The sequence below is a fragment of the Ambystoma mexicanum genome, chromosome 4q, assembly GCF_040938575.1.
Source record: "Ambystoma mexicanum isolate Mex_15411 chromosome 4q, UKY_AmexF1_1, whole genome shotgun sequence".
Classification (NCBI taxonomy): Eukaryota; Metazoa; Chordata; class Amphibia; order Caudata; family Ambystomatidae; genus Ambystoma; species Ambystoma mexicanum.
Genome location: NC_090928.1, coordinates 497,318,770 through 497,345,253, shown reverse-complemented (window position 1 = coordinate 497,345,253; position 26,484 = coordinate 497,318,770). Strand labels below are relative to the sequence as shown.

General features: G+C 45.6%; 1 protein-coding gene across 3 annotated transcripts in view; it reads left to right on the top strand.

The window, feature by feature from the left end:
- Nucleotides 1-26,484, top strand: part of CFAP36 (cilia and flagella associated protein 36) — a 1,333,208-nt gene that overhangs the window by 86,108 nt on the left and 1,220,616 nt on the right. For all 3 annotated transcript variants that reach the window (XM_069608061.1, XM_069608062.1, XM_069608063.1), the window contains exon 2: nucleotides 9,438-9,502. In XM_069608061.1, the coding sequence (XP_069464162.1) occupies nucleotides 9,438-9,502 (65 nt within the window). The remainder of the gene's footprint in view (nucleotides 1-9,437; nucleotides 9,503-26,484) is intronic.

Here is a 26,484-nt window from a genome sequence, read left to right as displayed (position 1 = left end):
GTTCTCTGTCCTATCCCTCTCTCCCTCCTACCCCTTACAGCATGCTGACTGGCCGACTGGTGTACCTCAGAGTCTCACTGGTCCCTGGCACCCCGTCAGTCCTCTCTTGCACTTGCCTCAGGGCCCTACATCCAACCCACACGAAAACGCACTGAGAAATGAACCCAAGAGAGTGGCTCTCTCTGCACTTACCCCAGACCGGGTGCACTTGACCCTCCCCTCCCTTTTACCCTCTGTGCACTTGCTCGATCCTTACGCACCACGCCTGAAGATCGTCTGTCTGTTCACCCCTAATTGTACTGTTAAAATTGCAGAATCGCAGTCAGGCCTATTTGCTATATCCCATAATGTTCAATATATTTTATGCATTTACTCTGCCTGTGCAGACTATTAATGTCTCATATGTTCAAGGGCTCTGAGCGACTGTTGTATTTTCCCGTGTCCCCACCCTTCTTGAGCGCTTTGAAACACTTTCCTATGTATAGGCGCTATATAGATAAACAATATTATAAATACAACTATGGCCCCCCCATGCACAACAACACCCTTACCCATCAATACCGCAGGGAAGCCTGCAGCATTCGCTGAGGCACACCGCAATAAACCTTACTCGTCTGAAGAAAAAGAATACCTCTAGCCACTAAATATCTCACGAATGCCAGCAACTTTCGCAAAGGCACTCCACAACAAACTTTCGCTCTCACAGTTGTCCTCCCTCTCCCCAATCATCGTCCTCATCCCACATGCCGTCCCCCCTCCAGGACTCACCCTCGCTGCTCAGACTTTCGCTTTAGAGGGACCACGAATAACGAGACCAAGCTGTCTACATTGAACAAAGGAAAAAAATTATGCAGCCGAACTACATTAAAGCATATAGTACGTATACCTTGCACCACGTCTGTGGACACGGGCCGCATGCACATCCATCCATCCATCCATCCATCCATCCATCCCAGTCTAGCAGCGCACATAGCCGTCTATGCGGAAACCCCTGTCGTACCTCAACACCTCTGCAACTAGCAAAGCGACTACCAACAAAAATAAAATTCGGTGTAGCTGGGCACACATTGAATTTTCAGCAATAGCACCACCAACAGCGCCCACCCACGTGCCTGAACTTTGGGCTGCTTATTGGAGCCTAGCCAGCCACCTAAATCCTAAGCCGGTGAAAATGCACATAAGCATCTCTTAATCTTAACTCTTAGAACCTCTAACTCATTGTCTGCGGTCACCAAGGCTGTTCCAATCACAAAGTGCATTGAGGCCATACAAATGGGGAAAGACTGCTAAATAAATAACAAATACAATATAATACTTGCGTTTTAGGGATGCTAGATCAAAGTCATACCAGCCATTGCACTTGGAGGCAGGCTTCAGATGGATCCTCATGATGGGGGCAAGGATGTCGACGGGGTTGGAGATGGAGAGGTGAAGGTTAGCAAGGACAGAGTCGGAGTAGAGTCAGAGGCGTGGGTGGGAGGGGGATGAAAGTGGAAGCAAAAGCAGCGACTGACACTCACTTCATCGGTCGATTGACGGCGAAGGAGGCTGGCAGTGCGGGGGTGGGAGCTCAGACAGAGGGCCGAGGGGGCTCCAAACGGGAGGAGAGGGTGGTCAGACCAGGAGAGGGGGTGGGGGTACGACCGGGTTAGAGATAGGATGTCTCCACAGATCATCATAGGTACATATTTGTTTGCCAAAATCCATCTCCCCTCGTTTCCCGTGTCCATCCAACACCCATTCTCAAAAACTGCATTAATCTCCCATTGTTTCAATTCCTGACAGGTAGCATCTGCTTGGATACTGACAATTATGTCAAGTGTATTTTCAAAAGGGGGATGGTCTGTTGTGCATGAACAGGATAGAATATGGTTTTTGGGCAGTAGTTTTTGCAGTTACGTCTGCAAGCGCATTGCCCTTACCCATGTGGTCAGTTATTTTCTTAGGTGCGCTGCATTTGATTATGGCAAGACTGTTTGACAAGGCTAGCGAATTGGGCAATTTGTGAATAGGTTCTCCATGTTGAATTTTGGTTCCATGGGAGGTAAGAAAACTGGGTTCCATCCAGAGCCTCCCACAATTATGGGCATCCCAGAGCTGAGCTCACATGCTCCAGTTAGCGCTACAATTTCAGTCACTTGTACTGAATGCTGAGGTATTTTACAGTTTTCCACAACTGTTTTTAATGTAATTATGGCATAAGCTGCGGTGAACGAGCCATCAGGTAGTTTGAAGCAAGAGCCATCAACATATAAAATGCCATCACGCTTTTCTAACGGAACCTCAGTCAAATCAACTCGTCCCTTCGTCTCCTCATATGTGACTAGTATACAATTATGCAAGATATCGAGGTCATCAGAAGGGAGGGGCAACAAGGTGGCAGGGTTCAGGGTATTATAGCTTCACAAAGTAATGTTGGGTGTGAGCAGGGCCAACTCATACCTAGTGAGCCGTGCATTAGTTAAATGTTGCATTCATGTTTTGGTCAGGAGGATATCTATTGCATGGGGAACGACAACAGTTAAAGAATGGCCCAATACTATGGTTTCTGCTTGTTTCACAGAAAGGGCAACAGCCACTACCCCTTCAGGCAATTTGGCAACCCTTTAGCCACTCTGTCTAGGGTGGTCGAAGAATAGGCACATGGCCTCTTTTACTCCCCTTGTGGTTGAGTTAGTATGAACAAGGCACACCCCTTTAGTTCATGCACAAACCGAGAAAGGGGTTTAGTATAGTCGGGTGGTCTTAATGTTGGAGAGTTACATAGTGCAGATTTGAGTACCTTAAAGCTTTCCTGATGAGATGAAGTCCAGGGGAGAGGTACAGGAGTAGTGTTAGTAGTAAGTTCCAATAAGGGCTTAGCTAACAAAGAAAAGTTTGGAAACCATTGTCTACAGAATGAAGTCCTTCCAAAAATCCTCTAACCTCTTGCTGTGTGATGGGTGCTGGCATGTTAAGTATCATTTGTATTAATTGAGGGTGCAATCTTTTCTCTACCGTAGTAAGTGAATTACCTAGATAAGTGACCTGCTGCGGACATAATTGTAGCTTATTTGGGGAAACCTTTTGTCCCAAGGGAGATAAAAACTCCAGCAGGCACGTGGTGCAGTCCACACACACACCCTTCCTTGGCATCTGCTGCTATAAGTAGGTCATCAATGTACTGCAATAACACAGATTGGGCAAACATGTCCAATTGTGTTTTAAATGCATGGGCTCTCTGTATTCTTGGGGTGCTCTACAAAATGTGTAAGAGCGACCATCTATGCTAAAGACAAAAAGGTACTGGCTGTCCTCCTGTATTGGAATGCTAAAAAATGCATTATTTAAGTCCACAACTGTGAAGTATTGTGTGGAGGGAGGAACCATAGTAAAAAGTAATGTCCTATCTGGAACAACTTGGGCACCATTATTTTATTGCTAGCGCACAATTGTACCACCATTCTCCATTCAATAAGTGAGCCTTCCTTGCCAGCGCTCTTTTTCTGAACTGGAAAAATTGGACTGTTACATGGGCTCCCTGCTATTTCTTTAACTATCCCTTTAGACAGTAAACCTTTAATCACTCCCCTTATCCCTACTAATCCTTCCTGGGATATTTTGTATTGGGGTATCCTTGGGAGTATGGCATTGGTCTTAACGTGAATTTGAATTGGATCTATTGCCATACATCCTACATCATTTTTACCGGATACCCACACCCTTTGATCCACTTTGTCAAGTTCGGATGGTAAAGTGTTAGTGGTGGAAACATAACATTTAGCGAAAGATTCAGCAGAGCAAGAGAAGTAGACACTATCTGGTGAACAGTAAATGTTTGCATGCAAGCATTTCAATAAATCCATGCCCAAAAGATTTAAAGAACATTTATCTGTTACAAAAAACTGAACGATGCAGGAAATGGGCCCTATCAAAGTGAATGGACTTTGATAGTGGCCTATGGACTGGATCATTAGAAATTCCCACTGAGGTGTTAATTTTACCAAAGAGCGGTATTGAAGGCACTAGTTTATTAGAAATAGTATTGTTTGCCTCTGTATCTAAACAAAACTTCTGCTTCTTTTCAGCAACCCCATCTTCCACATATGGACCTGTGGGGTCAATGGGTATTTGTACTCTGCCTTTCCCTGCTCCTAGGAAACCCTATATTGCATAATAACCTGGATATGGCTGGTATAGTCACTGGCAGAATACTGATGTCCCTGCCTTGGATCAAAATAATTGGACTGTCCTTGGCCCTAGTTTTCCGCATTGTTACCATCAAACTGACTCTCGCTGCCTCTTGTTATCCCTCATCCCATAGACCTTCCTCTTTCCCTTGGATGCGTGGGACATTCCCAAATCCAATGATCTGGGCTTTTGCAATAATAGCATCCATCATCCACTATTCCTCCTCTGTATGCTGGAAAAGCACTTATCTCTCTCCCTCTAAACATTCCTATCCATTCCTCTTCCTCGTGACATACCTCTCCCTCTCCTTCTGCCTCGTTCTGGAAATGCTTGCTCCATTAATAGATTAATTTTCTTTCCTTTTCACCCTTTTCATTTGCATGCCTATTCGCATAATATCTGGCCATAGTCACAATTTGAGCCGCAGTCTGCATGGCCCACGTACATTTTATATGTTTTGTATGTCATTTTTCAAGTGTGGGAGCAGTCCTTCCACAAAGTGTGAACAAAAGCTTTTTGCCCTTATATGGTACCTAGATCCATACCACATTAAGAGGAGAAAACCTCTTCTATCCTCACAGCGTACTTTTCTACCGAATCGCCTTCGTCCTGTCTACATGTGGTTCATTTGTTTCTGTGGCTCTATTTGCTCAATTCTCCTGCTTCCCCCCCTAAAATTCACTACTTCCTTCTTCTCCAAAGCCTGCCACTTGATTGACAGTTCTTCACTATTCTGTTTTCTGCACTGTCTCCATATGACTGGAGGTAATATGTACAAAAAAAACTTGGTTAATATCCAATAATGTGAATGGGCCTGCGTGTATAATTTTGTTAGCCTGACTATACTACTGTTCCGGGTTCTGTCTGATGTCAGGAAAATCTCTGGTAAAAGACAACAGCTCCATCCAATTCCATGGTACATGTACATGGCAAGTCGGATGGTTAAAGCTTTTCAAATCTATATCCTCCTCCTAGTCAGGCAACTGCCACTCCCCAAGAGACCCCTTCTGACTGTCATTATGTTTTTTTATATTTCTCAAACACGAGTCCAGATAACTCGTGCACAATAATATTATTTGCCTTTGGAGACTGAGTTTTCATGACTTTACAGGCAAGGGCTGGTCCCTTCATTCCTGCCCTAATCCATTCTGTCAACCATTATTCAATGCGTTCCCGAAATTCTGGAAGCACGGAACTCCGAGTAGAGGGTCTCTTGTCATCTTCGCTCAGTTTATCATGCAGAGAACAAAGGCTCTGCTTTGAAGTAAAGCACCTTGAAATGTGCTTGAACATGCACAAGCTCCTAGGGTCGTGCGCTGGTGTTACCACGTTCAGCGCAACTCTGCAGTCACAATGAAGCTAAAATGCTTTGCCTGGCCGCGGGATGCTGGGAAAGTGACTGCTTCACCGAGCGGGGGCCCTAAAGTGAGTTAGATACTCACGGCTCCCGCTGCACTCAACTTGAATAGGACAAGGTCACGCGCCCTTGTCTCAGCGTGAAAGTAAACACAAAAACTCATTATCTACAAAAAACATGCAGTTATGAAGTACTCTGCTCAGTTAAACGATTCAGCAATGCTTTTTATGCATCCTTCTACTCAGTGCTCCAGATAGGATTTTGTAGTGAGAGTATTTTACTACCAACTTTTAGAATTCAAGAGTAAATCCAATTTCAAGAGAGTAAAAATGATTTTCCTCCTTCGCAAGAGAGTAAAAAGTGTCTGACAACTATCTAATTTGTGAGTAAAATTAAAACTTTGTTCGAAAGCATGAGTGACAAAACAGCTGTATTTCGGAGTGGTTCTAAATAATGTATTGCACCTATGTATTTTTTTTCCCACATAAGACTTGTAGATGCATACTACCCAGCTTCATCTTCATGATACTTGGGCACAAACTCTTTTAAGAGTTACTACAGATGCCAGCTAGTTACATCGGGTGATTCATAAATCAAGTCCCTTACTCTACCAGCATCACTTCTGACTCTCGGGCCTACTGTTGCTGCCTGGCACCACCTGCTTGACAGCCATGTTTTGCTCCATCTCTCCTTCCCTTTGCTACTTTGTTTCCCGTCACTCACTTTCAAACGCTCTCCCTCTCACTCTTAATTGTTTTGATGCCACATTTTACGGTCTGTTTCCCTGTCACTCTGCCTCTCCCATCTCTGCATTCTATTGTTGCTTTTTCCCCTCCTATATCTCGCTGTATCAGTTGATTTAACTCCTCTGGTTTGTCTGACTAGATGCAGAACTTGCTTGAATGCAGATGTTTTGCCAACAATGTATGCCATTACAAGTACAAGAGCCCAGATGAGATGTCTGTTCTTAGCCATTACAAGTATAGCAGTCCTCATGAGATGTGCTTCTTCTGAGCCATTACATGTATAGCAGCCCAAATGAGATGTCTGTTCTGAGCCATTACAAGTTTAGTGGTCCTCATGGGATGTGCGTGTTCTACTTCTGGCCATCACAGGTATAGCAGCCCTGATGAGCTGTGTGTTCTGAGCCATTACACTTGTAGCAGTCCTCATGGGGTGTGCTTCTTCTGAGCCATTACAGCTATACTCCCCTGTCCAACTCTTTTTGGAATTGCTTCCAAATTTACTGACTCTGTGAAGAATTTAGGATGCATCTGGCAATCCAATTTGGATTGAAATTTACAAGTTAATCAGATCATTAAGTCTGTATGCTTTCAATTGAAGACTTTAAAACCTATTCTCCCTTTGATAGCTGAGCATGACCGGGAGGTGATGGTGGGCATCCTTGTTAATGTGAGGCTTGACTACTGCAATGCGCTTCAGGTAGGTAGCCCTAAATATCTGCTAAAGCACCTTGCAGTGGCCCAGAATTCAGCAATACGTCAGATTTATTTTTTCTCTGCCCTGGAATTCACCAGTTTCCGATTTTCGCAGAAGTCTTCACTGACTCCCGGTTGAGCAGCAGATTCAATTTAAACTACTTTGTCTTGTGTTTAGGTGCATTCATGACGTGGCGCCTTCGTACTTGTCATCAAAAATTAAGATCTATAAATCTACACGCTGTTTGCGATCCATGGATCGGGGTCTGCTGACGGTTCCTTCGTCTAAAACCACTTGGGGCGACAGACGATTCTCAGTGGTCGGCCCCCGGGCTTGGAATCTACTTCCATCATATCTATGACAGATCAAATCTATGGTAGTTTTTAAGAAGAAACTGAAAAACTATCTGTTTTATATAAATCCATAATATCTACATTACGCTGTTGTGCTTCTTTTGATATGATCTTTGCCTAGATGCAGCTTGCTGCTTGGTTCCTATGGAAATGTGCAATACACATTTCTAACATAACAAGTATAGCAGCCCAAATGAGATGTCTGTTCTGAGCCATCACTGGTATAGCAACCCTGATGAGGTATGTGTTCTGAGCCATTCCAAGTAGAGCATCCCGGATGACATGTGTGTGTTCTGAATCACTGAACGTTTGGCAGTCCTTTTGATAAGTCGAATGTTAAGTCAACTGTTTTTACAATTGAATGTTACCTGCATCTTAAATGCATATCTTTGATGTAGACTCATTAATTCACCTATTAACGGGATTTGAACTAACAGGTTGCACAATCTCTGCAGCATGGTTATTGACCCACTGAGCTGCCTTTCCCAACAGGCTATTGACACTGAGAGGCACATAGGGTTAGGGAACTGGCAGTTCCATGTGAGGCTTGCCTGACATAAATGGCTTGTCAAAAGCTCTAGGCCTGTTTGGACTATCCTACATTAGTCAGGAGATTCATAATGAGGCTTTGAAATGTGCTTGAATTTTGGCAGTGGGACTTAGTAATCGGACATGGGAGAAGGTGAAGTTTTGAAAAGCACAAGACCGTGTAGAAGGGATTGAGGTATATGACAGCAATGCCATCTTCTCACACTGTCGGAGGTTGGTAGGAGGAGCTCAGACTCTGTGCTTTAGCTTGCTGCAGAAAATGCCAACACATGTTTGTGCTTTCTTAACAGCAGCTCTGTTAAGAAATTCAGATATTGTCCCAAAACGTAGCAGTCCTGCTAAGAAATGTGGGCATGATACAATCACCCCTGCTATGAATATTTTGCATTGTGCCATGAAATGAGTATGATATAGCAGCTCCGTTGATAAATTAGTCTACCTTGCCTGAATATATAGCAGTACTGCTGCGAGGTACAGGTACAATCTGTGCCACTGAAAATATATACAGCATTTCCTCTACCTGTATCTATTATACCTGCTTGCGGTGGGTGGTCCTAAAGGAAGTTAAAGGTCACATGCCTAGCTATGCAATTGGTGTGCTTCTGTGATGAAAAGAAAACAAAGTATGAAATGCCCATGCTGCTGCAACTGGGCTGCCTCCATTAAATCCAAATTAAGTAGAAATACAGCCCTTGTTTGAGACCATTTTCATTTTGCACAATACTACCTGTGTCCTCAAGCAAAGTGAAAAGCATGTTAATGATGATTCAAGATGCTTTAAAAACACTGTAACCAACAAAATGCAGGCAGTTGAACAAAGTGAACAAAACACAAATTACTAAATAGCACAATTGCAAGCTGCTGCTAGCCAGGCCGTCACCAGTGAGCTCCATGATTTATGGGGGTGCTGCCATAAATAGCCAGTGTAAGTGGTACGCAAGGATGAATTCAAAGGGCCGTATTGACAAGATTTGTGTGCGGCAAAAGGCCTAATACGCCCCTTATCTGGAGGGCTGCTTCTACTGCTCATATGTTAAAATAGCACACTGTCAATCTGATAGATTCCATAGCAGGAGCTCCATAAATATGCTACTTCTACTTTTTGAAGAGCAGAAAGGAAGAGGGAAGGATGTGGCAGGAAGTGGCCCATAGAACAGATACAGGATATAGACATGGGACTACCAGAGACACTGGGGTTCATGGGATGTGATGTTTTAAACATGTTTTTCTGTTTTGAAGTAAAACAATTAAATTATTAAAGGTAAAGATTTAAATCTGCTGGAAGATTAGAATTAAAGGTAGTTTCAGCATAATGCTTGCCTCCGGTCTTGACACAGAATTGATGACTATTGATCCATATTGAGCATCAGTGTAAAAATAATATAAGTGGGTGCAGCATGACACCCATTTCAGAGTTCTACGAATATACTGTCTAATTTTAAAAACGTTGGCCCCTTAGATAGGTGATCAACCATACATTTAACAATACTATATTTTCAGTGAATTTAAACCTGCTTGCTTGTACAGTGCATTCCTATCTACAGCTGACATCTTTTTTCTTTCTCTAGTTTTTGATGACGAAGAAGAAAACAAGTTATCTTACACCGAAATTCATCATGAATACAAAAAAATGGTGCGTATTAATTGCACATTTTTAGTTTTATGTATTTCAAGAAGGCTTTTACAAGAGTGTTTTACTTTGCATAGTTTCTGCTGTAAGATTTGTGATATGGCTTACATGGTGGAATTTTTATAACTGATTGAACTAGGTGTGGAGTGAACTATGTGTATCTTGTTTGGAAGATTTGATCAAATGTAACTAAGCAAACTGAGGGCATTCGGCTGTTTAGGGATTTGATATTCCAATATAGCAAGCCAGATTGATTACATGATGTATGTTTCATAATAGTAACGAGTAAACAGGAATGGTAAACGTCATAAATAATTCATAAAAGTTTGTTAGGTTCTGTGATAGTGGCTTGAGTGATGGTTTTCCACAGTTCTCCTCTGTAGCCCCCAGCCACAAATACATATCAGTTGTTCCAGCTAAAATCTATAATGCTCCTCACTGATGCAGTTTAGGATTCGCACATCCATTTGTCCACTGTTAGTGACTAAGGGCAAACTGACAGTGCTGATCAATGAACCCCCAAGCCCTGTACAGCCTGGTTTAGCAATCCTGGCCATTGAATGTCCCATGATCCCTTGATCCACTCCTACTTAACCTTGGCCAAATGGAATTCCATCTATTTGTATTTGTATTTTATTTATTTGTATAGCGCAAACCAGGCCCAGAGGCTACCGGGCGCATATATTAGAAACAGTGGGTACATAATATTACGACAATTCAGGTAACATTTAAAATGACATAGTAATCAACCACATTGGTAGTTTGTACATAAATACATAGGTCATCAAGTTTTCAGAGTGCAGCTTGGACATCAGATGTGACTAGCCAAAGTTTGGCTTTGTGTTTGAATAGATTCAAGGAAGGTTTCTGATAGTAAGGGGGACCGAGTTCCACAATTTGGCTGCCAGAACTGGGAAGCTGGACCCACCAGCTGTTTGGAGCTTGTATCTAGGGATCAGTAGGCTCTGGTTGCGGGTTTATCTTAGAGATCGAGATGGGGTATACTGCGTGAACTGTGAGGAAAGGTAGATGGGGGCCAGGTTGTTCATGCATTTGTAGGTCAGGGCAAGCGATTTTAGTGAGATCCTTTGGGTGACTGACAACCAGTGGAGGCTCTTACTGGTTTCCGAAATGTGGGCTGATCTAGGGATATTGAGGGCTGCTCTGATGGCGTTATTTTGTATGATCTGGAGTTTGTCTATGCGGGAATACCCCATTGTTTGCTCTCCTTTTTTATTGGCCACCTTTGCTATCCTGCTCGAATGCAATTTATAACCCAAGGCATAGAATAAGCAGTGTTGCGGAGCAATTTGCTATGCAATCCTGTCGGTTTGCTAATTAAATTGGCACTTGTGTAGCAAAGTTAGCTATTTAAGTTACTGTGTTCAAGGAAAGTACAGCTCACCCTGCATTCCTCTCTTGCCTTCATAGCTCTCTCCACTCTTTTCTCTGTTCACTGCAAGTTCAAAGGGGCTAATGGAGAGAGATTGCAGCAGTAATCATCCACTTCACTCATGTGCCAAAAGGTCCATGTGGGAGTGCTACGCACATTTTATTTTTATTTTTCAAATAATTGCAAACCAGAAATAATAGGGATAATACTGTTATTAAGCTAACTGTATCCTGTCTGCCAAAGAACAGTATGTGTTATTGTTTTTAAAAAAGGCTTTCAATTCCTTTTCTAAAAATGTAGGTTACATAATGCATAGTTACAGTATTGCTGCTATAAAACACTGCATTGTCCCCATGCTTTACAGTGAAGTTTATCTAAATCTCAGTGTCAACTAGATTTAATTTTGTTGGGGGAAGATGCATCAAATTAACGAGTGAACACTTTTGAAAATGTACATGACCACGCCGCCAAATGCTTTGATGGTAAACCTAGTCCTGTGGCTTGCTGGTTACATACAGCTTGCAACTGGTGCTCAACGCATGAGCTGATCCCATACTCCTTGACATTCTGTCTTACTATGTTGGTTTATACCGCTACCCTGAAAGTGAGATGGCAGCAAACTACAATATTCTGGCTAGTTTGCCCAGTTCTCTGCCTGCTATGCAATCCACTCTGCTTAGTCTTTTAGATAATGAATACACAAAGCTAACTTGATATTTACTTAAAGTAGCAATCAATAGTTTCAGATCTACTGCTAAACTGTACACTGTAGTTGGCCTCCAGAGCTCACTTTGCTCTATGATTATGATTGCATTATATATTTGCACCTGCAGTAGAGAGAGCTGGCCAACTGTTTTAAGAGCTGTTTTATCATATCCATTTATTTGTGTCCATTCATGTAGCTAATCTTTTTACAGACACTCACCCCGGGCTCGCAAAGTAGTTTCGCCCACTTATATAGTCGAGTACATTTTAAGAAGGGCCAGTACCATTTGCATGGGATGTTGGAAACTTTTATTTAAACTTTACTTTGTTTGCAGTAAATGTCAAAGGTTTCACTGTGCATGGCTGGTCTCTGGGTGACAGCAGTGTGCCAAACGAAAGTGGGTTTGTGGTGACATGCACCATTTTACAGAAATAATTTGCAGGGCCTGACCTATCTCACTAATGTCTTACTTCAGCGGTATGCAAAACTGCTGTGTTGTTGCTCATTTCATATCTTGGGTACAACTATCTTCTGGTGGCATTTAAACATTAGTACAAAATTGCTAATCAAATGGGTTTGTTTGCTAATCAAGAAAAATGTAATTGGCACACTCTGCTAATCAATTTTTGAAAACTAATTTATGCCTTGTAACCTATTCGTCTGCATGGATGCAGAGCACTCCCTCACACCAAAAGTAAATAATGAATTCAAATCTTTCTCTGCCACCTAACAATTTTCTGGTGTGTCTTCCCATTCCTTGCCTTTTTCACAAAGGGTAAACTCAGTAATGGCCATAATCCTCGGGTGCCTGGTCTATGCCAACGCCCTCCCTTCATAACTCCTAGCTACATTTCAAAAGTGTTCAAAGCACTGTGAGGGGATCAGAAATGGGAGGCAGACAAATTTGTGAAGGTTTTTGAAAAAGGCCATTTTATTAACTCAAAAGGTTGGATAAACACCTCACTATCCCTACCCTGACACGGATTTCCTTGCCTAAAATAAACTAAAGGAAACACTTTAGCAAAAGTATTCTGTCCCTCACACTTGTACATACAGCAACTCAATAAGGTTATATATGGCAGTTGAAGTACAACAAATGTATCGGTCAGGTTTACAACCTGATAACAGTCTCTCCTTACAATGTAGGTGAATTCCCCTTCCCCAGATTCCCGCAGGATTCTATTAAGCAGTTCCAAAAAGATAAGCAAATTCTGTCTGGTAACAAAGTTCCACTTCAGTTCTTGTGGTTCCAACTTGATAACAAAAAGTTCCAACTTGAATTCAACCAACAGTTCACAAATGTTCAACCAAGTTTTCTTCTTTCCACTTTTGACAAAAGATCTCAAAACAACTTCTTCTCTTCAACAAGGTTTTCTTCTTTCTGCTTGTAACACAAGAGTGTATAACAACTCCCAAGAATACTTCATTAGTTCTTTAAGATCAACATAAATGTCTGTCAGGATGATTCCGCTACAATCCACAAAAACATATTAGTGGGAAATTCCAAGATGGCCACTGGGACGCTCGCATCGTGAGGGGTGACCTCCTGCTCTGCGCCACTAATAATGAAAAACTATACGAAGAATAATGCAAATATTGCCTCGCCATGACTACCACCATACTTGGAATGAAGGCCATTGTGTTGTTTACCGGCCTACTCCCATGCTCCTTAACAACAGTTCTGTAATCTGCCTCATTCGGGCTTCCACTTGTGTCCTTAAAAACTGCTTTGCAATTTCGCCTTCACATGTGCTTTAAAACTGCTTTGCAATTTCTCCTTCACATGTGCTTTTAAAAACTGCCTTGCATCTTACTGCCACCACGATTTGCAAACAATACTTCAACCTACTTCATATGTGCTATGCTGTCTCATACGTGTTCTCAAAATGGGTACTGCTATCTGCCTTCACACGTGCATTCGTAACAATACGGCAATTGCTTAGCCACAATGTGCAACCTCTCTGTATTATTATACTTTACAGCTAGGTGCCCAACTCCCATTGTTATACTGCAACGTGCTGTTTACTTGTAAAACGAAACCAGTCTACTCCTACTCCCACACATGAGGAGTGCGGCAAAGCAAGGCTACGAGCCGTCTGACGAAACCCATTGCTACTAATCTCCCATTGAGCTTACTTATGCCCATTACTAAAATTTCTTTCATGCCACTTGTGTCCTATGTTAGGTGTTTCATTCTCCATACATCTTCTAGACCAAAGTCACTCAGCAATGTCTGTAGCGCTTTGGCGGCAGGGGCAAGTCTATCCAACTTCCCATCCGATCTATCCACCCTTGGGTTCAGTACGCAGTTAAAGTCCCCTCCCCAGATCACCGCGCTCCCCACACACATGCTCAGATTAGTGCACAATGTTCTAATGTACGCCGCTGTGTTCTGGTCCGGGGCATACGTATTTACTCTGCTTATCTCCCCATTTTCCACCAGTCCTCTCAATATAACCATCCTCCCATCTGTCTCAGCTACCACTTGCAACCGCTGAAATTCGACATGTGGTGCCACCCAAATAAGCACACCCCTGGCATAAGCCGAATATGCTGAGCCCACCATCACTCCCCAGCAATCTTATCCATTCTTTCCCGTGTCAGGTGGGTCTCCTGCAGCAGTGCAATGTCTATTTTCTGCCTACGCAGATACAACATGACTTTATTTCTCTTTAGATAACTATTGAGCCCCCTTACATTCCACGTAACTATTTTAAGGTCCCCCATGGCTTATTTGAGTTCCATTCACCCTCCCCCAGGTGCAGTCTAACTCTAGATTCCATTCCGTTCTGTATAGGCTTGTTCCCCGGTTTAAACTCCCCTTAACCAAAAACACACCAAACTCCCCATTCTCCCCCCTCCCACCTCCCCTCCCATCCCCAACATCACCCCCCTCAACTGTTGCCCAGCTCCATCCCCGAATCTCGGGGACCCCCACATCTAGCTCTTTCTGGCTCTCGCCTGTACTCGAAGCTCTGCAGGGTGAGGTCGCCCTAGCGGCTAACCTGCTACAACTACTATTACTCAGGTGGGTTGGGGGGGTGGTAGGGTGCTTGCGTCCTGCCGCTCCTGTTTGCTTCATTTCAACCACACATTGCTATTCAATCTGCGCATGTATACGTGCTGCTATATTCCAGTCTCTTAAATTCGACACAGTCAAAGGTATCCCAGCTGAATATCAACTTTGCTCAGTTGCACCCCTTAATCTTAATCACTATCATTATCGTTGCTGGGGTACCCGCTTTGTATCACATCAATATGCATGCAATGTCCCGATCACTTATCGTGTTCCTCTTGAGCCTGCTCCGTATCTCGTTCCGGACAACCTTGAAGGTCCAGCCATGTCGTTGCTTCTTCCAGGGTGTCAAAAAAGTACATCTTGCTTTTGTGCAACGCTTTCAATTTTGCGGGGTACAGAAGCATGTATTTTATTCCCACCATGCGTAACCTCCTTAAGATTGCCACATAACTGTACCGTTGCCTCTAGACCAACATTGTATAGTCAGGATACGCTGTGATGGTGCATGAAGCCCTTTCAATCGTTCCTCCTTTGCGAAAGTACTCTAATATCTTCTCGAAATCTTTATAGTTCAATATTTTTGCAATTATCGCCCGGGGGGGGGCAGGCTTCGGCTTTCTCATAAGGGCTCTGTGTGCACGCTCCACTGCAAATCCTTGCAAGAGTTTTTCGGCCCCTATTTCTTGTAAGAGTAGATTCTCAACGAAGTCTGTAGGGTCTTGGCCTTCCTCCCCCTCCGGCAGGCCGACCACGTGGATGTTGTTCCTCCTTGCTCTCCCTTCCGCTTCCTCTGCACGATTCTCCAGGTTAGCTACCTGCTGCTTCAGTGCGTGAACCTCCTTTGCATTGTTGGCGCCAGTATCCGTGTTGGTTTTCACCGCACTCTCCAGGCTGCTTGTTCTCTCTGCCAACGCCCTAACATCGTGTCTCAGCAGGGTGACTTCTATGCCTACTGCGTCTATCTTGGCCTCCATGGAGGTGTGCAAGTCTGCCATCGCTGACCCTCCATCGCTGAGTCTCTCAGCTCCGTGATAGCCGCTAATATCTGGTGATTTTCTGTCGCTACGGTGCTCTCCACCGGTGCTGTCGCGCCTTTAGGCGCTGTGGTCGCAGGAGATAGTTGCGTCTTGGCGAATGCTTCCATTGTGGATTGTTTGTTATTGTTCTTGCTTATGGCCCCTCGCCCTTTCATCTTGCGGCCTCAGTTATGTGTCTTAGGTTGCTTGGTCTCGGGTGTATCGATCCTGCTCCTCTGTTTTGATGTGGCACCAGTGTAGCTCTTCAGGTCGGTGGCAATTATCCAGAAGAACCTCTCCATAGTCTTGTGTTTGCTGGGGTATTTCCTGGAGTGGGTTGTGTTCTCCCACATTTCAACTTGTCTTATTGCGTCGTAGAGATCACTCTTTCCCTTTGTCTTGATCACCTGGCTTTTGGGCTCTTTGCACACTGTACAACGCTGCCTATATCCTCAGCAGTCTTTCTTACATCCTTATCCGCTTGAATCCACCCCATATACCGTGCCTCTCTATGGTGGCATCTACTTTTTGACTCTGTGACTCCTCCGGGGTCATCTGCTGGTCTTCAGCCCCCCAGTGTGCTCCCAGTGTTGTGCACCCTTTTGTCCCTAGGAGTGCAAGATCACCTCCATCAGTGCCAGCCCAGTGGTATGTCAATGTGTCCTCCAGTAGCCGTTATTGTTAGGTGCTCGATTCCACCGTTCCAGCTGCTGATATTATTAATGAGCAGACGCCTTTTGCATCAGCTGCCCCTTCTGAAGCACAATGCTCTGTCCTCTGGCTCGACTCACACGTGCTGTTACTGTTGCCTCGCGCTCCCGCTACAATATATCATGTAGTTCGGGTGCGTGGCGCTAGTTTTTCACACAAACAAGCGTTCGGGTGGCCGCTCCAGCTGATCCTTGTCCCGCGGCGCCTGATCGCATCAGCCTCGCGCGGCACGTCTCCGCCGATGGAACACTCGGGGGCCCTGCTCGCGCTACAGTATCAGTTCATACCACCGCTCCCAGGCTTGCCGCACCCTGCTGCACTACGCAAACGGTTGTTAAAATGAACAGCTGCTCCGCCGGTCGCCTCGTCTGGAGCGAGCTCTTCAATTACTGTTTGCAGGGAGTTGCTTGCGCTTCTGTCTCCGTTCAATCCACCGCTCCCAGGCTTACCGCACACTGCAGCACAACGCAAATTGTTATTACAAAGATCAAATGTTCCGCCGGACGCCCCGTCTGGAGCAAGCTCATCAATTACTGATTGCAGGGAGATGCTCCCGCTACTGTATCCATTCAATCCACCGCTCCCAGGCTTACCGCACACTACAGCACAACGCAAATTGTTATTACAAAGATCAAATGTTCCGCCGGACGCCCCGTCTGGAGCGAGCAGTTCGATTACTGCTGGTAGCCCGGCTCAGTGATTCCGAAGGTCGGGGGTCCCGATACCTTTGTTGTCCGCCATTTTGTGAGACTAGGTGCTCACAAAGGCACACGCAAAAGAGCTTATATCTTGGGCATGCTTGCTACGAATTGCTTGCCTTTTGCTGCTGTCATGGGGCACACTTTCCTACACCTCTGCTCATATTTTCAGGAACTTTCAGGTCCATTTAAGTGCTTCAGCACGGATCGTCGTCTGATTAACAGGAGCAGCTGCACCGGAGCACGTCCTACTCCATGGCTGGTTGGCCATGCCCCACCCACTGCTCTCTTCTTTTTATTTGTTTTTGCGTCTCACACCGTGTGCTCTAATTTGTTCTTCATCCATTGTGCACAATCCCTTGCCTTCTCTGTGTTATCCTGGGCTTCTTTTATTGTTTTATCCCCTTTTATGGTCAGTCTTCTGGGGGGTCGCAGGTTCTATCTTTCCGGGTCATCCACCGCTATATGTACCCTTCAGTAGCATGGTACCGAGCCGTGAGGGCCTGGGGCGTTGGCTGGGCTCTTTTTGCAGTTTGCTCTCTTTGTGCTTGTCTCCCCTTGCACCTTCTGGTTGTTCCTGTGAACTGTTACTTCTACGCCTTGAGCAGTCCATGGGGTTAGTCTTCTGTCTTGAACACTGAGCTGCCCGTACGCGTTGTGGGGTTGGGGTGCTCTATGCCTCCTGTGCTTAGGTCACCGCCCTACTCACAATTAATACTGGTCTCGATTCTCTCTGGTGCTTCCTCTACAGCCTCGGATGTATTGTCTCCACCACGTGTAGCGAGGGAAGGGGATTCGGGCATGTGTTGTACTGCTCCTGCAGATGTGCGCTTCACACCCTCCGTTAACTGTCCTGTGCCCTTAATGGCCCCCACCTCCAGGTGCTTTGGCAATGACGCAGCTGTATAGCCCCTCTCCTGGCCCTCAGTGCATTTCTCTGTGGATTTGGGCCAATAATGGACCAGTGGATCGTGCCCTACACGCGTTGTCCACCCTGCTTTTGCCTGGTGCCTGTGTTGTTCTGATTTAACCCAGTGTTTTTGTGCCCTTCAACTTCCAGCGGGCACGGTCTGTCCCACCAGAGGCTACTGCGTCGCAGCAGTGGAGTCGCTGGGGAGTGGGGTGTGCTTCCTCTTCCGGTGACCACTTGCCAACGCACTTTACTGCCCACCTCCCAGGATTGGTGGTTTGTGGGGTGGCTCTCTGTTGTTCGCAGGCCCTTGGTCTGCCTCACCGAGCTTCACACTGCTCCTCCTATCGTCGTCTTGTGGAGACTTTCGGTTCGGCGCACTCGGGGCCCAGGCCTGTCGTACCTGGGATTTGCAGCAGTGTAGCCTTCTTCAGGCACCTCACGCTGATCCCTCCCCTCTCCTTCCGCTGCAGGGGTTCCTCCGAGGCTGAGCGGCCTGCGAACACCCCTGGCGGTCTCTCACTTCTCTGCTCACTGGGCAGGAGCCACTCCAGGTGCTCAGCGCGCCCGCAGAGATCTTCCAGGAGAGAGCCCCGCTCCCTGCAGTTCGGGGGGGGTGCCTCTCCAATACCCTTTTCAGGCGCGTGTGCTGTGGTGAGGGTGCAGCTCCTGAGGGGATCGCCACCAGCGCTCCCCGTCTCCCGCCTCGGCGTCTCATATCCTTCTCTCAGCTCCTCTTATCAGGTGACGGTTTCTCTGCACTCGGTTTGGCCCCATCACTGACTGTGGTCGCCTTGCAATGTTCCTCTTCGAGGACAACACCGTCATCGTTCACCCATTTCCCGTGGGCGTCCGTCGCTGTCGTTGCACACACGGGTGCACTAGCCAATTTTCTTCAAACGGCTGTATAAGATTTAGTCCTGTGCGGGCTTTAACGCTCTATCTCTTCTCCATTATGCTGGAGGTAGCGGGAGCTGCGTGCTCAAGCAGCCAACTTGTCCCATGCCCCCTAATGTTCCTCGTTGGTGGCTTTTAATCTGATGCACACAGTTACAATCGCACATATCTGGTATGATAGTGAAGTTCTTATTCTGCTACCTGCTCCTTTTTAAGTCAGCTTGGTTTTATATCAGTTCGATATTTCCCAAAACATGATGTTCTTCCACTTCACTCTGCGTATATTATTGTCATGCTTAAGGCCCATGGACTTGACCAGCGGGCAGTCACAGAGCGCTCCTGTGTCACAATCTGCTAGTGAACTCACCGGGTCTGGCGTGCGCGTCCGTTCGCCTCGCTACCTCCAGATCCTCTGCTTCTGTTTTCCTGCGCGGCCCGGCAATCTCTCCTTCGTGGCTTCCTGTGGCCCATACCAGTCGATATGGGAGCTCTCCTCGCTCCCAAAGAACTCTGGTGCGCTCGCCTGCCACAAGCACTGGACTGATAGTGGGGAACGCTTTCAAATTGTGCGCTTCCTGCTGCGTGACCTCTACAGCTGCGTTCCTCAGGCGGAAAGCAGTCCATCCCAACTCGTCACACTGCGCAACCTCTGCAATCAACGTCTTGGACAGCAGATACCATCCCAGGACTGGCATCTTTCCGGCATATGACGGTGGTCCCAGCGTCGCTGCTCTGTTTCTGCTACCACGTGGAGGTTTACAACTACTCCTCCTCCTGCTACTGCTCTTCTCCAAGGCCTGCACCTGAGGCATAAAAGGCCCCCTCCCAGTCTCCCTCAGGTATGGGTCAATCCCACCAATAGACTGCAACTTGCAGTCCTGTGCCTCTGCAGCCCTCTTCCTCGTCCAAGTACTATGGGAATTGTGGGACTTTGAGTCCACAATGTCAAAATCAGCTTTTCTCCTGGGAATATCAACACCAAGTTAATTTCATTACTTATTTATATTCCCTAAAGCAGTATTATGAGTCAATAAGGGATTTAGCTTTACAAAGGAATTGGGGATTTCATGGTCTAAATTGGTAACATTTAAAGACTCCTTTATTATTCCTTCTGGGGTTTATAAGAGCTTTCATCTCTATGAATGTTGGGGACTTTGAAAGGGGTTTTCTTACTCCCAATAAATAACGGGTTATGATAGTTTTCACCTACATTCAAATAGTTAGCAGGGGGGAAATGAAAGGTCTCTGACATCAAGCCATTACATCTTATGCTATCTTGATATGTCCTTCCTCGAGGAAGACTAATCCTGCGTCTCGCCCGACTGTGGCCCCCTGTTCACATGGGGCCCTTCTCCTCCCAAGTGATCCTCCCGACGAATCTCCTCCTCCCCCCAGCTCCCAGGGTCAGGAAGTGTCTGCCTTTCCCTGGCCAGCTGGGAGGAGACTTAACGTAGGGTTTTTGTGAGGACTCTGTAGGATTCATCACACCACCCAGTCACCAATATACTTAAATATCACCTCACAGACTGCATTACAGACCAGCAAAAGTAGCGCAATTCTCCCAGAGTACACCGGATGACTGTCCAAAATGTAAACAAGGGGGAGCGAACACTATACACATGTTTTGGAATTGCCGGAGTGTAACGACGTTTTGGCAAGTGGTTGCTGAAACATTATGCTCAATGACTAAAATATCCGACACACTTCTCCCCCTCCAATACCTGCTAGGAGACATTGGTAAAGCCAACATCAAAATATGTTGATTATTTAACATGGACTGTATAATTGCAAAGAAATGCATATTGTTGATATGGAAATCTAATTCAGCACCAACGTTCTGTGATTGGCTTAGAGAGCTAATGTATGTGCATGAAAAAGAAGAGGGATATGTAGGAACAGTGACTGCAATCAGCAGACCAAGAGACATATGGGGACCGTTCTGGGATTATTTAAAAGGTACAATAACATAGGGTCGACATCATAACACCTAAGGACTAGGAAGGTGGAAATGCTTAATTCTTTTTGTAAAGTGTTGATGATATAATTGTACATTTTGTTGGTCTTCCTGTAACCCATCTGTGAGCAGTTTAAATAAAGTAAAGTAAAAAAAAATTAAAAAAAATAACCTCACCCAGTCATTACATATCCTGCACTTCCTTGACATCGGGGGCTGAATCTCCTTCATAGTTCTAACCACCCTGTTTTTATCCTCCAAACAACATTTGCATGTGTGGCTTAATGCAAATACGTTCAAATGGGATGACGTGAAAAGAATAACAGTGTTGTGGATCGATGTAGCTGGATTTTCACTGGTGTGGCAGCACCCCTGTGGAGGTTTGGGTAAGTGGCAAAGAGCCCAGCATGGACCCTGAACCACGCTAGTGGTTGCGGGAGGGCAGACCTGTGGACAGACATGTTACAGAGATGGCGAGTGGAAGGATTGCAGAGCAAGCCAAGAGCTTCCCCAACCGGTACTAGCTGCAACATCAGCTCTGTCTTGTGAATACTAAAATGGTGCAAGGCAGTCCACAACTGCTGGGGTAGTGGTTGAGATAAGAGGAGGGCTTTGGCCACTATTTAGCCAATCAATTTGAAATGGGGGTATGAGTAACAACCTCCACCTGGGAATGCCAGGAAGCAAGTCAGAGACCCATATAAAAGGAGGACGTTTTTAACTCCGAGAGTGACACGAATTGTTGGAATGTACAGATTGGAAAATGATGGTAAACAACTGACCATCTAAAAATACTGGCAGACAGTCGATAAATGTCTTCTCAAAGCTTTAGCATTTGAAGAAAATAAGCTTTGAAAAACTGCCATATAATAAAATGAGAAAGAGAGTTGGAGAGGGAGAGAGATAGCGTTTGAGGGAGAGAGCATGAAAGAGACTTAGAGACTGATCCCCATGCTGGTGCGAGCAACTACATTTCACCATTTGGCCAAGAGAGAGCGACTAGACCGATCCTGAACTGGTGCTCGAGTCACACAAGGAGCCTAGAAAGAGACACTGATCTCCGAAATGGCACGGGTGTAAGTGGCACTGAATCTATACAGTGCGTCAAGAGAGACAGTAACCTTTAATTGGCGTTGGTGTGCACGCTGATAGAGTGCATAGTGGGATTGCGAGAAAGAGGTTAAAAGGTATGCAAAAGAAGGCAGAAATGGCGCTTGAGGCAGAATATGAGTAGTGCTGCGTGTCCTGAAGAAGTAGAAAATGGCGCTTAATGAGCGGCACTGAACTTCCCGAAGCACCACTTGGTGAGATGTGATGACTGTTGTGAAGAAGGAAGAATATTGCTTGGTGAGTGGTGCTCAGTACCACAGAAGAAGTAGCAGCACTTGTGTAAAGTTGATTTAGAGCTGGGATGAGCAGGTAATAGCACTTGGCAAGAGGTGCTGAGTACCTGAGAAGAGGAGGAAAAGCACCTTTTGAGAGATGCCGACCACCAGAGAAGAGACAGAAATAGTGCTTGATGAATGGCACTTAGTACTGGAAAGAAGCAGAAATAGCTTGAGAGGCACTGAATGGCTATTAAGTGGCGCTAGAAACCTACCGTATGGGCACTGGTGAGCAGCCGGCCTGATGGCCAAAATCTGAAGGAGATCTGCTGCCATCCCAAAAATACTGACGCCAGAATCCTTCTTAGTGCTACAGGTTTGCTTTGCTGTTGATTCTATTCCGCCAACCCCCCCCCCCCCCCCCCCCCCCCCCACAGAGATGCCGAGGCCTATATTCTTTCTGGGGTCTTTTTTGAGAGCACAGACTGTGGGATTAGGGCAGGCAACCTCAAAGGCCTGGTGTCCTCACCGGTGATGGAGAATTGTCCTGTCGGTGATACTGGTGTGAATCCAGGCATTTACAGGCTGCTGCCTGATGTGTGCAGGTCTGCTGTGGGCTTGACGCCAGAGGAAGGCAGGCTGCTCCATGCCTTCCCCCATGGACTACATTGACTGGAAGAGCCCAGGAGTCGGCGTGAGGGCTGAGCTGCAAGGGGAAACCGACATCCTCGGACATCTATCTTGGCCTTCGCATAGGTAATGTGGCTGAGGGCTTTTCTATCCAAGAAATCGTCTATTTCCATCCCAGTATCTGACGATGCATGCAATTTCCTGTACAATTCCAGAAACACATTATTTCTACCTTGATCTCTTATGCGTCTAACCCTTTTTGATTTACCACTGCCTTAATGGTACTCTGGGATCTCTGCTGCCAAACTAGCCAGGCCAGCATGCATCCTGGCATATCCTTCTAACAATATCTTCTGGCTTGCAGATTACCCTCTAAATATCTACCAAATAACAGAAGACACCAACCACTTATCTCTTAGAGCATTTACCTGCTAATGTGCTTGATCTATTCCTCTTCATGATTTCTGGGTTTAAGTTCACAATTTGGCAATTAAATCCTAATTGTTTTCAGAATGCCTGACTCTCGGGAGGTACACATACCCCTGATGTAGCATTTGAATGTTTCCTAAAGCATTACAACAGTGTCCACAGAAGAGTTATGTGTTTAAAAGTATAGACAGAGCTCATCTCTCAGCCTGTTCTTATAGTCATCATCCAGTATTGCACCCTCTTTAAACCTCCAACCTGCGACTGAAATCCCGCCTTAGTAGTTGATCGATCTAGCTTCAAATCAATTATAGTGTTAAAATCTCCTGCCCATATCACAATGCACCCACTACATGCATGTAATTGTCAGACCGCATCATTGAAAAAAGCTGTTTATATTGGATACATAAATATTCACAATGACTATTCGCAATGACCATGCACCTCTCAGCTGTCTTTCCTATTACCAGTAGTAAACATCCCTCTGAATCTGACTCATCCAAGTGCCTTTTAAAGCCCCCACCACCCCAGAGCTAAAGATGAATGAAGAGTATACAGAATATTCCCTGCAGGAAGGGGCCAGCTTGTTCTTACTCTCATTGTACAGGTGAGTTTCCTCATACTAGTCATATATCAACATTGTGCCCATTGGCATTTTCTGCAACTTGTCTAGCCTTCCTATTATCTTTTACTCCCTTGATATTCCAAGTCCTAAAAAATAATGATTTTGAAATTGTAGATTATAAATAACTTTTGCACTTTGAGGCATTCCAGCTGCATCAAGAATAACCCATTTAGAATAAAAAGCAATCATAATCACCCTCTTCCATAGGAAGAAAAAGGCACCTATTAAGCACGCACTTTTAAAAATGACAATGAAACATCCCACCGCCCACACTACCAGTATCACCGCAAACAAATGAAATGCATAGTAGATCTGAAAAAGTTCCCCTCCTCTTATATGCACTATATTAATAGTTAGGGTTAAACAATGTGATTCGCAAACGGGCACAACATAATTTGCAAAATAAAGCGGCAGGTATTAGAGCCCAAGGGGAGGTCCTTAGCATTATTGAATACAACTGTCATTAATAGTTGCTTTATGTTTAGCAGGATGTATCATTGCATGTTTCAGATCTGCTTTTCGCAATGTCTTTAGCATGCTAAAAGCATCCTCTGGCCTCCTGCACCGAGACAGAGAAATCTTGGAAGATAGATATTTTGGCAGATCCATGTTTCGAAGTTTTCTTTTCCCTGGCAGTGGCGAGAAACACATCTTGATCAGTTATCCAAGATCTTGATAATGATTGGGCCCAGAGAAGCCCCCGACAGAGGTCTAACTGACAAGAACCTCTGAGCATGTTCAATAGTGAAATGTTGAGGGACCGGAAGTTAATACAGGATTTTGAGCAAGAATCCTTCAATGAAATCCTTCATCCTTTCCGTCTGTTAGTTGATTTGGGTAGGTCTGTCAGGAGTACATTGTTCCTCCTGGATCTCTCTTTTAAGTCCTTATACCTAGCATTTATTTGTATGTCTTCCATTTGCGATTTATAGAAGTCCTTCCTTCGCTCAGTGACTGACTTCAACTGTACTTATGTCTTTCCTCCTTGGTTCCCCTGGTGTATTATTTCTGTAGTTCTAAAACTGATTGGCCCATTGTGCGAGTTAGTGTCTTTTTTATGCCCATACTATTCCCTTTCCTTGAGCGAAGTCCGTAGTGCTGTGGCAGAAGATAAATACATAGGGCCCACTGTCCCATCGGTTGATGGGCAGTCTGATGCAGGGTACCACTGTGATATGATATGGCATTCATAACGCCCCTATAAACAAGTGTTTCTAGGCGCGACAAGACAAGGCGGGGGAAACGGAGGACAAAACAATGATCTTACGAGGCCTTGTTTCATTCAGTTCGCCAAGTTCGCACGTAAAGGGCGCAAATTTTCGAGGCTGTTTGGCTGCGCTGTGCGAGAAGGCATTTCTGTGGCTGCCGATACTGCTGTTATTATTTTTTACCTGGGAGAACAAGTGCACAAGTGGAGCACAAGGGGAGCGGAGTGCTTGTGTTTCAGACCAGGAATCTTGTAACTGCCTGAGGAGAACTCTCGTACCCAAAGAAGGTGCGGCTCCCTTAAGAGCTACGAGATTGTAGCTTTGCCCACCTTGCAAACCAGGAAGTGGATTTAAACTGAACCTCAACGCCCTTGCGGCGGGATGCCTGCGCACGTAAAGGGTGCACATTTTCAAGGCTGTTTGGCTGTTTGCAGTGCGCTGGAGGCAGGACGGGGGAAGAAAGCCTCAATTGAAGTCGTCCATGTACGTCCACATCGCTCGTCTCCCGGCGGGGATAAAAGGTACTGATTATTGCTAACGGTCTTGCTTAGATTCTATAAGCCCGTATCAATGAATGGCAAGCAAGGCTGAGTTAAATCCTATATTCCCCTTATCACGATATCCTTGGTTGGTAGATATCTGGGGGTGTTAAAAAGTGGCGCCTACATACACTATTCTTTCCAGTTGTGTACTAAATATTCTCCAGCATGGGGTCTGGCATGGATTCACATGCTCATGAATATTCCCCGTCGTCAGGCTGGGAATCCTCGGTAAAGAAAAAACCAGTATCAGTTTCGTTTCTGATCTGTCTTTCGTAGTAATAACCAATCACTGGTCTCTGCGTCATACTGACCACAGCCAATGACTGCCCTCTACCTAAGCACCGCCTCTGGCAGCCATCTTCAGATTTTTACCGCACGTTCATGTGTTGGGATCCTCGTGCTATTGCTCTCGAGCGTTAGTGCTATTTTTTCGCGCTTTTTCACAAAAACTTCGATTCTTTCGGTCAAAAGAGCCTCAAGCTCCACCGATCCTACATCCGATCAACGGGGACCCGTGTCGGATTCATCTGTGCCCCTCAAGGGTGAAGATTTCGTCGAGCTACACTTCGGAGGACTCCAGAAGCTTCTCAGGCCCGGTCTCGGAGATGGCCCAGGAGAAGGGAAGCTCGACGCCCGGAAAGCTGTTCAGGGCCTGCCCTGGATGCCAGCTGCAGAACGTCTTCAAGGAGGACGAACACTCTTTCTGCCTTTTCTGCCTTCATGGGGACAAGACGCACGTGGAGAAGGACTGTGCGTTTTGCGGCAACATGTCGGAACGGACCATGAAGGACCGCCATCAACGTCTCGCCAGCTGGCTGGAGGGTAAGAGCCCGTCTGGCGAGAAGAAGAAGAAATCTGAGCGGTCTTCTAAGACCTTTGAGGGCGCCCCGGCGACGGGGGCCCAACATAAGGCCAAGCACCGCGA